A 12,961-nucleotide genomic window follows, 5' to 3' on the forward strand; every position below is an offset into this window, starting at 1 on the left:
AGGCGCAAGTTTCTCTCTGCACCTGTATGAGGGGGTGTGTCTGGCTCCTCCACCCACCCAGGTCCTTGTGCAGGGCAGAAGAGAGGAGCGGGGTCCAGGGTCCTTGGTTACTGCTTTATTGCTGTTTGGTTCGAGTATAGAAAATGGAAGCGGCTCTGGAAGAGCCTGTGTACAAGGTAGGAAATATACAAACTGGGGAGGAGGGAGCTAAAGAGACCACGTTCCAGCCCAGCCCAGCCTGGGCTCGAGGTGGGGGGCCGCCCGGGGCGCATGCAATAAATATGGTCCGGGGCCCCAGGGGAGGGGGGAGGACACCGCGGGAGTGGGAGACCGGTGGGCCAGGGCTGTCTCAGCCCTCGGACTCCAGAGGGAGGGAAGGGTTGGCCCTGGGGCTAGTGCCACTTGTGCAAAATGAGGAACTTCACATTATCAGTCCCGGGGCGGGCGGGAGCGGGGGGGCGGAGGGGGGGCCCTCCGGCCGGCTCAGTCCCCTCCCCACTCCCCAACTCTGCCCGACGCTCCGACCCCAGCAGGGAGATTCACAGTGAGAATGGGTGTGGTCGCAAGGGCCGGAGGTAGGGCTGGGAGCGCCCCATCAGTGACACCCCTCCCTCCAAGAGCAGCGCGGAGCCAGGGGAGGGGGCCAACGAACCACAGGAAGAGGCGGAGAAGGGCCGGGGGTCTCCTTTGGTCAAAGCTGATATCAAAAATATAAATCTCCCTTCCCCCATCCCACCCCCGTCCCGGGGTTTCACCCCCCACCCCAACCCCCGGGCTAAGGCACAAAGCAGTGAGGCCAGGTGGGGCCGCCGCCACCGCGGCGACGCTGCCGCTGCTACTACAGTTGTCCGGCGCGGTGTGCCTGCTCGTGGCTGCCGCCGCCGCTCCCTAGGGCCACGGGCCGGGGCCACGCGGCGGCGGCAAGTCGGGCCGGCATGAGGCGCTCTAGGTCGGGGAAAAACGGTCGATGGTCCGGCCGTCGGGTCCGGCGGCCAGGTGCGCTCCCTGGCTCAGCACCTCGGCCGCCTTGTCGGGGCTGAGGCCCAGCTCCGCGGTGAACTTAGCCAGCGGGTAGAGGCTCTCCAGCGCCACCTTGGGGTCGTGCAGGAAGTGCGTGGTCTGCGCCAGCAGCTCGGCCGCGGCTGCCTTGTCCGGCTGCTTCAGGCTCAGCTGTTCGGCCGTGAGGCGGGCCACAGCAAAGACGCCCTCGGGAAAGTCGAGCTTGCCCTTGCCGTCGGGGCCGGGGACGCCGGGTAGCCCCCCCAGACCCGCCAGCGCCCCGGCTGCGCCTGCCGCGCCACCCACGGCGTGCATTTTCATGTGGCTGATGAGGTTGCGTTGCTGTGCGAACTTGCCGCCGCACACCTGGCACTCGTAGGGCTTCTCGCCCGAGTGGATGCGCATGTGCTCTGTCAGGCGGTACTGGCGCGTGAAGCGCATGCCGCACGCGTCGCACGCGAAGGGTTTGAGGCCCAGGTGGCTGCGCATGTGGCGCGTCATGGTCCCGCGCTGCGTGAACTTCTTCCCGCAGATGGTGCACGGATAGGGCCGGGTCAGCCAGTGCGTCTTCTCGTGCTGCCGCAGCGTGGCCGGGTCCTTGTAGCTCTTGTCGCACGACGCGCAGCGGTAAGGCCGCAGCAGCTCGCCCAGGCCGCCCGGAGCCCCAGCGACCTTGTCCCCACTGCCTCCAAAAGGGGGCCCCAAGCCGGCGGCCCCCGCCGCTACCTCAGCCGCCTCGGCCCTGCCGTACAGCGCTTCCTCCTCCTCCACGTGAGCTTCCACGTGCGCATTCAGCTGCTCCGAGCTGGGGAAGCCCTTGCCGCATGGAATGCACACGTACAGGTTGTCACCGAAGCTTTCAGGCTCGCCATAGGCCAGGTGCGGGCATGGGTAGCCCTCGAGGTGGCCGCCGGGCGGGCTGGGGTCCTCGCTGCTGCCCGTCTCCTCGCTGCTGCTCTTGTAGTCATCGCCGTCGCCGCCCGCGCCTGGCCCGTCCAAGCTGCCCTGGTAGCGCGGCGGCGCCAGGCCCAGTGGGGGTACCCCGGGCGAAGCGGCCGGGTCCCCGCCGCGCTCCTCGCAGCGCTCGCTGGGGGAGCCGCGCTCCCGGCCCAGCTCGTCGCCGTAGCTGCCCAGGCCTGGCTCGTGCTTCATCCAGCGATAGAGAAGGCTGGGTCCGTCGGGGCGGCCCGGGGGCTCGGGTCCCGGGCTGCCGCCGCCGCCACGGAACGGGTCCGGAGGCGGTACAGCCTCCTCCAGCTTCTGGAAGGGCAGCGGCGGCAGCGGTGGCAGGGCGAGCGGTGGCTCTTTGTAGGCTGCGGGGCCGGCGCTGGGAGGACTGTCTGGGCGCGGGGGCAGTTCGCGCTCGCCCGGCGGCCGCTCTGGAGGCGCGGAGCCCGGCGGGCTTTTCTTGGACAGGTCCAGGCCGCAGAGCGGGGAGCAGCGGCGCTCCGGAGCGCAGAGCGCCGAGGCCGGGCCGGGGCCCGAGGCGTACAGCTCTGCGCAGTGCGTGTTCACTGCGGCCTCGGGGCCCGAAGACGGCTCGGCGGCGGGTGGCGGCGGAGGGCCGGCTGGGGACGAGTAGCAGGCCTGGATGACGGGCGTGGCGGCCCGAAGGCCACGGCCCGGCCTCCCGTAGGGTGCATAACCGCCGCCGCCGCCCCCGCCGCCCCGCAGGTGGCAGTACTTGCCGTGGCGCTTGAGGCGCTTTTTGCACAACGCCACGAGGTCGGGGATCTGCAGGTAGCTGGCGGCGGCCAGCACGGCGCCCAGGCTCGGCTCAGCCCCCGGGGCCACGGCCGCTGCCGCCGCTGCCTCTGCGCCATCAGCCAGGCGGCCAGTGTAGATGAAGTCCAGCACCAGACGGAACACCGCCGGGCTCACCATGTCATGGTCCAGGTTGAGCAGGTTGTCATGCACCACCAGGGACTTGAGGTAGGCGCTGCTGGCCGCCAGCACGTTCTTGTGCGCGCGGAAGAGGGCGTTCTGCACCACGATGATCACGTCGCACAAGAAGCCCTTGGTGCGCTGGTTGTTGAGCTGCAGCAGCAGCTGCCTCGAGTGGCCCGGCGCCTCCATCGTGTCCAGCATCGTCTGCCCAGCACACTCTCCTGCAGGGACACACAGCAGCCGGGTCAGAGCCTCACGGAGCCCCCGCTGCCTGTATCCAGCTGGGCACTTCTCCCCCACCCCCCACCCCCCACCAACTTCCCCTTCCCCTTCCCCTCAGCTAGGCAGGGGCATCAGCACCGCGGCCTGGGCACTAGCAGAGGATCGGCGGCCTCCTAGTGTGGAAGCCTGGGCCGGTGGCCTGGACCAGAAGAAGGCGTAGGAGAGTGGCTGGTGGAGAGGGGGCCAGACTGGCCTGCACGCCCAGGCCCGGAGGCCACCGGGCCCAGGGGCTGGGTCCTGGGGACTTCCGAGGAGAAAACTGTTTGGGGGAAGTGACCCCTTCGGAGACAGTTACCCGATTTGAGGAAAATGTCCGCTTCAGGAAAAGTCATTCAGGGCCGAGAAGTTTGCCCAACTGGGATATTAGGGAGCCGAGTAAAAAGCGCCTCCCGCCTCGGGAGAAGTTGCCCCAGCTGGGGGAAGTGATCCAGTGGAGGGGAGCGCGGTGCCCGCCGTGGCGCCGCCCTGCCTGGGGGCTGTCAGGCCCTCAGTTGGGGCCGGGGCGCGGCCGCGGCGCGGGGAGCGGAGGCAGAGGCTGCCGTGGCGGGCAGAGCACGAAGGCCGGCCCCGGCGCGGGGAGGGCGTTATATCGGGGCAGGAGGCTGAGGCAGGAAGCAGGTGGGGGGGAGGGGGGAGCCACGCAGCTCCCAGGGGAGGGAGGGGGCAGCGCCCCGGGCGGGCACGGCGCACAGCCGGCTGCGGCCCTGACCCCGGCCTGCGCCCCACCCGCGTCCCGGCCCCGGCCTCGGCCTCAGCTCTGCATTCGCGGGCCCGCGCCTCCCTCCCCAGCTCCCTTCGGCCCCTTCTCCGCGGGAACTCCGCCGCCCCAAACTTGGGGAAAAGTTTCCTAACTTCAGACAGGCCGGGAGAAGCGCGCCAGCCCCAGTCCCTCGACTCTCAGCTTTTCCTCTCGGCCCCCAATTTCGGCAGCCAGGCGGCCCTGGGGCCTGGGCCGAGCCCTGAACTCCCCTGCCCGCTCGTTCGTCTGCCCACCCTGTTCCCCGCCTGGCCCGCAGGGCCTCGCGGCCCGTTACCTGCGGCCGCTGCCCGACCCAGCTTCCCTCCCCGTGGCGGTGGCAGCTCCTAGCCGGCGCCCCACCCGCCCCGCTGCCAGGCGCCGAGCTGTGCCAGGGCAGCGCCCCTGCCAGCCCCGCCCGCCAGCTCCCCTTCCCTTCCCTTCGCCTCTCCAGCCCATGTGCGGGCAGAGTCGGCCCCAGGCCGCTGACCCCGCCGTGAACCCGGCGCAGAGCAGCAGCCCGGCGGTCCTGAGTCCTCTAGGGGCGACACCCGGAGTCCTGAACGCCAGCCGCGTTGGGGCGCCCGCGCCGGAGGATGCGCCCGAGGCGGCCAGCGCGTGAGGACCGGGCTGTCCGGGTCCCCTGTCCCTCCCGGTCCCGAGTCTGAGGACCCACCTGGGGGGCATGTCGGAAGCCCCGGGCCCGGCTGCCGGCGGATCCAGGGGGGACGTGGCTGCGCTGCGCTGCCCTCCGCCCGCCGGGCCCCCGGTCGGTCTGTCCTGATGGTCCGTCCTCCCCGCGTCCTGGTCGCGTCTCAGCCCCGCCGCGCTTTCCGCACACTCTTATCTGGAGCGGCCCGGGCCAGCTCGCGCTGCTGCAGCTATGGCGCCACCTCGCGGCCGTGCGAGGCTCTGCACGACACAGCCGCCACCTCCCTCCCGTGCACCTGGGTTGCGAAGCTGTACCGGGGAATGAGGTCTACTCGCAGGTTCACCCCCCAGATGTGCCCACGTGAGAACCCAGGCTCCAGAACTTAGAGCCCCCACAAACTCTGGGGTTTTGAGCTAAACGCTCCCATGTACATTGCCTCGGCTTGGAGAAGTCCTGCCCACATGGAGGGGACACTGGTGACAGTAGATGGGGGGGGGGGGGGAGGGCGCGGTTATAGAAGTCCTAAGACAAAAGAAGGTAGACAAGCTCTTCGGAGGTTCTCCTGACACATTCCTGGATGGGACTGTCCATTTATACCCACCCCACCCCCCAACACACCCACCTTCACTCAGCCACATGAGTTAGGTACACACAGAATAAACCTATTTGCACCCAGACCCTCTCCAGGCACTGACAACTGCGGGCACGCATGTTGCCACAAACACACACCTGCCCCCTTCTTAAGTTCAAGTCCTGGCTCTCTGGGATACTCAGGAGGCCGTCACATAGGGCCCTCCACGAACCTGGGCAGAGCTAATCAGCACCCCCCGAACTTGTAGGTTTCTGGAGAGACCCCAGGATATCCGACTGGGAATAGCTGGACAGCGCCTCTTGGTGGTCCCGCAGAATCGACCCCAGCCCCTAGATTCCCCGTGTGAGCCATTTTGAGGGACCTGCTTGCACTTGTCTCCAACACACTAACCCCAAACGTGACAGCAGGGCCGGCAACCGGGGATCCCCGGGCAAAGTTCTGCACCCCACCGAGAAGGCCCGGTTCTTGAGGTGATGCCCCTTCTGGGAGGGAGGAGATCCCGCACTGGCGCGTGGGCACTCGCACGGCTACTCCGGAAGTGGCCCCGCGTGGCCCCGCCGCCGCACCGGGCCTGTAAGTGAGTGCCAGGTCTCCACGGCCCCTGCTACGCCTCCTCCCCGCACCTTCTGACCCCTGCCCACACGTGGGGGGTGGGGGGTGGGTAGTGGGTCCCGGAGAACGCCTGCAGCTTCTGATTGGCTGCGCCTCTCTCAGCTGTCGCGAGCGAGAGGCTGGGACGCAGAGTTACCATAGTAACCGATGAGGTTCGCCCAGATCGCGTCTCTCTGAGGCCTTGGAGAGCTTAGCAACCGCCTAGGGCCGCTGGGCGGGTGGGTGCCGCGCTTGCCGCCCCTCGCGCGGTCCTCCACCCCCACGCCCCCGCCAGAGGTAGTAGCTGAGTCACTCACTGAGGGGCCGCTGGCGCGGCCACTCGCGGTCCCTGACAGACACTAAGGTCTCGGGCGCCCCCCAGAGGCTCTCTTTCCTTCGCTGCCATCTTCACGGCCTCGGGGCCATGGTCCCCGCCGGTCCTAAAGACTCCCACTGCGTTCTGACTCTGCCCTCTCTCTGTTTCTACTCCATGTTCTGGATTCATTTTATTCCAGTCCTCTCCTCCATCTCCCCACGGTCCCCTCGCTAGGGTTGCAGTAAGCTTCCAAGAATGAAAACGGTAGGTTCCGGAGCTGCCGCCTCTAGGGGAGATGGCCCCCAACATGTTGGCTGAGGGATGGATGTGTTCTGCACTGAGGTGGGGGGAAAAATAAAAAGGTGTATGGAGTGCTGGAGAAAGGCAGAAAGGCTCCTCAGAAAACCACTCTTTAAAGATGGGCTTTGATGGATGAATAGGAGTTCTCCCCCCAGGTAGAAAGGCAGTCCTGGAGAAAAGAACCACAGGGACAAAGGTTGGAGGCAAAAAAAAAGCAGGGGGCGGGGTGGGCGGGGATTCCAGGAGGCTAGATTCCAAAGGTTGTGCAGGACCTCTCCTGTAATCTTGAGGGGACCAGATCCTAGCCCCAAAAGGAGCCCCTCAGCCCAGTGTCTCTTTTGTGCAGTGTCCATTGTGCCCACTGTCTTTGATTTTCTTCAACACTCTCCAGGGATTCCCACTCCCTAAGTCAACTCATTGGCTCCATCCCTACCCTCAAGCTGTCCTTACATCTGTATGGGAGGATCTTACAGCCCTGCCGCTAGCTTTGCTGTCTTCCTGTGGCCTTCACTCTTCTTCAGTCTTTGACCTTTCCCTCCCTCCCTACTTTTGACCTACTCTACTAGCCTGGCACTGCTCCCCCGGCCCCCAATCCATCTCCTCCCTCTGAACACATTCACCCTCCAACATTTAGAACTTCCCTCAACTGATGGAGCCAGGATCATACATTTCCCTGTTCTTGTTCAGGGGAATTCTGCCCCACATGGCATAGGCCCTTCCTGTCAACTCATACCTCCAGAAACTCTAACTCCTCCGGGAAGTGGTCTTGCCCCTCCACCCTCTGGAGACCTCTCTCTGCCCTCCAAGCTGCTGAGCCCTTGGTCTCCCTCACTCATTATAACCCTCATATGAGCTCTGCCAGTGCCCACAAACGGGTCCTAAATGGGGTCTGCTCGGGGCCAGGCTCCGAAACTGACACCTCCAACCTGCCTTCCTCCCCTCCATTTGCTGAGGCTTCCTCTTCCAGTCACCCCCTTCTGCCACCTTTCTCACAGATCCCCCATGGAGGAACCCCTTGCTCAATTTCTGGGGGGTCCAAGCCACTTTCCTCAACTTTTGTGGGATCTCCAGCTCCCGACTGGTACCTGGACAACCCCCCCGCCCCCCCCCCCCCAGTAGGCCTTCCTTTCTAGGCCCAGACTCCTTCTAAAAGCTTCTGAAAGCCCTGGGCTCCTCCACTCTTCTTCCCTCATCTCCCCGACGCCACAGTTCTACATGCTGCCTTAGCCCCTCCTCGGATGTAGCTTCCTCTCCTGTACCTCCTGCCCCAAGGTGACGGCACTGCAGTGGCCATGCGGGGTATAACGCCGCCGAGGGTCATCTTGCGACGCCACAGAGCCGTCGGGTTCAGGAACTGAGGAGTGGGAATGGGGGCTACCAGGAAGGCAGGGCGCTAGGTGGGATTGCACCTCCAGGTGTCCCTGAGTGAATAAAGGAGTAACGGACCGTGCGCCCTCCCTGCACCATCCTCCAGCCGGCCCCCAGCCCGCAGTTCCGGAAAGTTAACCCTTTGTAGGCTGGCACAGGGGCCCGGGCGCCCCCTCCCTGTTCCTGCTTCCGTGCGCCTTCCTCCCCCTCCCAGCTCCCCGTCGCCTTGGTCCCCCCCCAACCCCCCGCCTTGCCACTATAAATAGCCCCTCTTCCCGTTTCCTAAATTCCCTGCTGACGTCTGCAGCGCGTCAGTGTGTAGGAGCCGCGGCCGCATGAATGAGCCGCCGCACGAGTACTACGCGCGCCTATAAAAGCGGCGGCGCCAGCCCGGCTGCAGGAGGCGAGCGGGAGCGGGCGCGACGCGGCCCGACAGGTAAGTGGGACTGACTGGCCGACGGGCTACCGATGGACCGATGTACGGACACGGACGGGAGGGCAATGAGGAGACCGGCAGGCGGCAGGTTGGAGGCCCCCTACGGGGTGGGGTTGGGAGCAGGGTGGGGGACGAGGATCCCCACGCAGCTGGTGGAGCCGGCCGGAGGCGTACCCAGAACCCCGTGCAGCAACCTGCCCGCGCCCGGATGAAGACGCAGCCACTTCGGAGGAGCATCGAAGAGAGGACGGACCCGAGTCCCCGCGACATTTCCTGGGGCTCCTGCGCCATCCTCCCAAGAAAGTGGGGCGAAGGTGCTGACGCCCCAGGCGAGGCGCCCCCTCCTCCCCCTCCCCGCAGCGCGGTGACTCAGCCTTGCTGCCCCCGGCCGGCTGAGCCGGGCCGCCGGTAAAAGACAGACGCCCACCTTCCCGCCGACCCAGCCACGGCTCTCTCGGGACCCCCACCCCGCATCCAGCCGGGCACCCCCTCCCCGTCCCATCCCGTCGGGCGAGTCCCTTAGCGCCCCCGAATTCCCGCCTCTGCGCGAGGAGCTGTCCTCTCAGGACCAGGCGGGGGCGGGGCCTCAGACGGACTGCCCCGCCCCACCCCACTGACCCCTCCCCCGCCGCCGGAAGTGCCTCTCCGCAGGGACATATTTGACGTCACAGGGCTTTGACGTCAAGGGCCGCGTGCCTGTCTGCAAGCGCTGGGCCGAGAAAGGCGGGAGACGCGGGGGAGGAAGAGCAGCAGCGCCCCCAGCTGCGGGCGACGGAGGCACCCCCGCCCGGGCAGCGCGCCGGCACCTTGGCTCTAGACTGCTTACTGCCCGGGCCGCCCTCAGTAACAGTCTCCAGTCACGGCCACCGACGCCTGGCCCCGCCCCAGGACCGCGGACCCGGCCACCTGCCGCGCCCCCGGCCCCTCTGTCCCCCAGGGTCCCTCAGCTCTGCGCGCGCTGCCCGCGCCGCCGCTGTCCGCGGTGCTGATCCAGCGCAGGAGCTACGATCCGGCCGTCAGGTCCCTGGTCACCAGAGGCTGCGAGGGCCGGCCAGCTTACACGCACATCGCACAGCCCCCGAGCCAGGTCCCCGTCGCGCGCGCTACCCCCGCTCCCCCCCTCCCCAAAATTCTCTGCCCTGACGACTGCCTAACGGGAGCTGCCGCGGTGCCGTCAGCAGCGCGCGCCCCGCCCCCGCGTCTCCAGGGCAACCGTGGCTTTCGATTGTTACTGTGGGAACCGGAGGTAACAGTCTACAGCCATGGTCGCCCCGCAGCACGCCCACGCGCCGCACCGCGCTGGGATCTGCCAGCCCCGGAGGGGGGAGACCAGGAGGAGCAGGAGGAAGCGGGGGCGGCAAGTCAAGATCGGATGTATCTGCCGGGGCGGAGGGAGGTGCGGTTCTGCGGGGCGGGCTACCGTAGGGTCTGACTGCTTGCGCATCTACCAAGGCAGAGAAGGCACGGTCTGGGGCGTATGTCTGACCGTCCGCCTCAGTGACCATCCTGTTTTCTTAGCCAAGAGGGTTGCAGCCAGGGGATGGCGAGAGAAGGGGTAGCTCTGAGATTTGTGTTCTTTTTATCTCCTCGGTGGGAGGGAGACTACTGGGACCTGAAGGCCTGGGGACTGAATGGAATAGACGGAGGAAAGTTTTTCTAAATATGCCACAACTTCATTCTTCCAGGACCCCCTCTTTGGGTAGGCAGAAAGCAAGACTAATCCTTGAACTCATTTCCTGATGGAGTCACAGCCTTCCCTCACTCTTCTCCCCACTCGTTCTTCTTCTATTCCATGTAGGATGATAAGGATTCCCAAGCCTCAGGAAGCCAGTGTGCTTGTAAAGGTAACCCGGTCAGTAAAGCATTGTCTGAATGTGTCAGCAGCCTCACCTCAATCTGTGCTGGATTCCAATTTGAGATAGTGACTCAAATTAGCCCTAAAGTGGGGGAGCGAATGTGAGAAGGGCTGAAGTCCTATTGGTCCGGGGAAGTGTGAGGAACTTCTTCAAAACCATGCTTATGTCATCTGCCACCACCGTCACCACCCACTGCAGGGGTTGACTGATGGGCATTGGGTGCTGGACCTCCCTAGGGACAGTGCTGGGGAGTGGTTAGTGCAACCTAGTCCTGCCGCTCATTAATCAATTTTTTTGTTACTTCTCCATACCCCCTCCTTTGCTAAACTACTTTTAAGACAATTGGTGCTGGTCTCATAGCTAGTCAATGCCCACATGCTTCCTTCCTCCCACTCGAGGACCCTGGTCTTAGATTAAATGTACTTGATTCTGGAATCCAGTGGACATCTGTGGACAGACTGTAGTGTATGCAGATATGAGTAGCGCACTGGGAAATAGGAGGTCCAACCTGGCTTCATCACCAACTGGTTATTATTTAAGGGGCTGTGTTGTTTCTGAGCCTTGTGCAACATGGGATAATGATCCTTCCTTCTTGGCAGACTTGTGAGGATCAAATAGGATCACGTGAGTAAAAGCCTTTGGAAACCGCAGAATGCAATTTCAACCTAAAGTATTCTACTAGGCTGCTATGTCTTTGTGAGGGTGTGGTGGCACTGGCAAGACCCCAACACTGGGCACTTAGGCAGAATAACGGGAGGGGAGCACACCTTTCTGAGCAGATCTGGGACTGGGGCTGTTGAGGGGTTCTTTGCTCGGGGACTCTCTCAAGAGCTTTAGGTATCTAAGATGGAGTGAGAGGTAGAAAAGAGAAACGGTAGGGATATTCTGAAAATACCAAGTTGATTGCAATTCTAACCTATCTGGAGAAGATGGTCAGGGGAGGAGAAACCAGAGGACTGATAGTACAGTTTTTTAGTATCTTAGAATTCACTGAGTGCACCCCACCCCCAACCTATTTTATGGTAGGAAGGTGAGACCCAGACCACATATAGCCCAACAGTAGTGAGTGGTGGGTGCCCTCTGCTCATCTTCTACGGTGCAGGAGAGAAAACAATGACTAGCAAAGGTCAGGAATGTGAGTTCTGGATCTGAATCCAAGATTGGGTAAATTACTTAGCTTCTGTGCCTGTTTACTCAGTTGTAAAATTAATAACAGTATCCACCTCAGGAAGTTGTGAGATTAAATTGGGCAACTCAGAAGATTGTGCTTATCACAGTATCTGGCCAGTTAGCACTCAATAAATGGTATTCCTTTTTCTGTCCTCTGGACATTTCCCTTAGTTATAAATTGAAACTATTAGAATAATTCTTACCTGGAGAGCTTTCTCTCCCTCCCTAGTAGAGTGCATGACAATCATGTGGGTCCCCCCCCCCCCCCCAATAGCACATATTTACCAGGCTTTTACTCTAAGGCAGTGGTTTTCATAAGTTGTGTTGCATGGTAACGTCCAGAGTTTGCCAAAATGCAGATTCCTGGGTCCCAGTGATTGACTCAGTAGGTCAGGAGCTGGCCCCAGGAATCTAAGTTTTGACATGATTCTGACACAAGTGGTCCACAGAATGTGTGTGTGGTGGGGGGCAATAACCCCTAACAGAATCCGTTGTTCCTGGAAGACATGACAGGACAGGATGTATCTCATTTGTTTGGGACCAGGGGACATTTTCTGTTCTTGAAGCAGGAGGTGAGGGAAGGAGAATTCTCCTCACACCGAACATGAAGATTTCCGCCCCACCTAATACTGTTCTCTACCGTCATCCTTCTAATTTTAAGCCCTGACTAAAAATTCATTCCCCACTATTACCTTGCCCTCTCTCCTTTAGTCCTCAAAATAATTCAAAGTAGCAACTGCTGTGGTAGCAATTGTCATCATTTTCATACCTCGGGACATTGCTAAAGGGGGCAGCCCACGACTGCCATGGGGGCATGTGAGCTCTGAACTGCAGATCCATTGTATTCCATTCTGAACTGCTTATTTCCAGAGAAGCCAGGAATCTGATTTGTGTGGGTGAAATTCTGAAAACCTTAAGTATCAAAAATTGAGTATTTTTAAAAATCCAATGGGCCAAATCCAACAGGTCTGTAGGAGCAATTCAGTTCATTTCTGAGTCTCCTTTTTTTTTTTTTTTTTTGCCAAAAAAGGGATCCCTTTAAACACCAAGAGCAAGGCAGAGGCAGACTGTAGCAAGGGAGAACTATCCTCCCATCCTCAGTTTCTGCTGTAAAGGTCCTAAATCCAGTAAGCTGGGTGTCTGGTGGTGACTGGGGGGAAGGGGGGTTGGTAACTCCAGCTTTTTCATCTTAGACAAGTGCTATGTGTAGTGAAGAACTCAGGATTAGGGGCAATTTAAGGGATGTTAGTCTGATTGGCTCAGGGCAGGCTGGAGTATTTGTGCTGTATCCCCTAATCCTAATTCCTACTCAATTACTAACCTCCCTGGGGGCAACTGTGCATGAGGGTTAGACCAGGGCCTCTTGTAATCTTTCAGAAAAGGAACAGGCGGGTGAACCTGCAGAGGCAGGGCTGAAATCAGTGCAGGGCGGGCCACAGGTGGAGGCACTAGAAGTAGGGCAAATAGCAAAAGTGGACCTAGTGACAGCTTAGGAACAACTAACTGTACTCAAGAACTGGAGGGGCTCCTTAGGCCTTGGCTGGATCCTTGTGGAGTAGCATCAACCCCAGAAACTCTGTAGATGAGGTCAGGGCTGTAATAGGGTTTCTTCTGTGCAGGCTTGGGCCTCTACCCAAGGTTGAGCATCATCCCACCCTTCAAGCTGGTAGTTCAGAGGGTCTACAGCAGTTCTGGAGGAGAAAGCAGAGAACCCAAGATGCCAGAGTCTGACAGACTAGCACACAACCCTCAGGGATCAGGATGGAGGAACCCTAA

General features: G+C 61.9%; 1 protein-coding gene across 3 annotated transcripts; it reads right to left on the reverse strand.

The window, feature by feature from the left end:
* Nucleotides 1-100: 100 nt before the first annotated feature.
* On the reverse strand, nucleotides 101-4,746 carry HIC1 (HIC ZBTB transcriptional repressor 1). Of its 3 annotated transcripts, XM_047832491.1 has the most exons (3): nucleotides 3,464-4,162; nucleotides 934-3,107; nucleotides 101-878 (listed from the first exon to the last, which is right to left on the reverse strand). In XM_047832491.1, exons 1-2 carry the CDS (start codon nucleotides 3,498-3,500, stop codon nucleotides 946-948), a joined length of 2,199 nt encoding a protein of 732 aa, XP_047688447.1. In that variant the 5' UTR covers nucleotides 3,501-4,162; the 3' UTR covers nucleotides 101-878; nucleotides 934-945. The 3 variants fall into 3 exon arrangements, with proteins under 3 accessions (XP_047688447.1, XP_047688448.1, XP_047688446.1); XM_047832492.1 differs by lacking the exon at nucleotides 3,464-4,162 and adding an exon at nucleotides 4,581-4,746 and having other exon boundaries at nucleotides 101-3,107; XM_047832490.1 differs by having other exon boundaries at nucleotides 101-3,107; nucleotides 3,464-4,161.
* Nucleotides 4,747-12,961: the final 8,215 nt, after the last annotated feature.

Source organism: Prionailurus viverrinus, chromosome E1, assembly GCF_022837055.1.
Source record: "Prionailurus viverrinus isolate Anna chromosome E1, UM_Priviv_1.0, whole genome shotgun sequence".
NCBI lineage: Eukaryota > Metazoa > Chordata > Mammalia > Carnivora > Felidae > Prionailurus > Prionailurus viverrinus.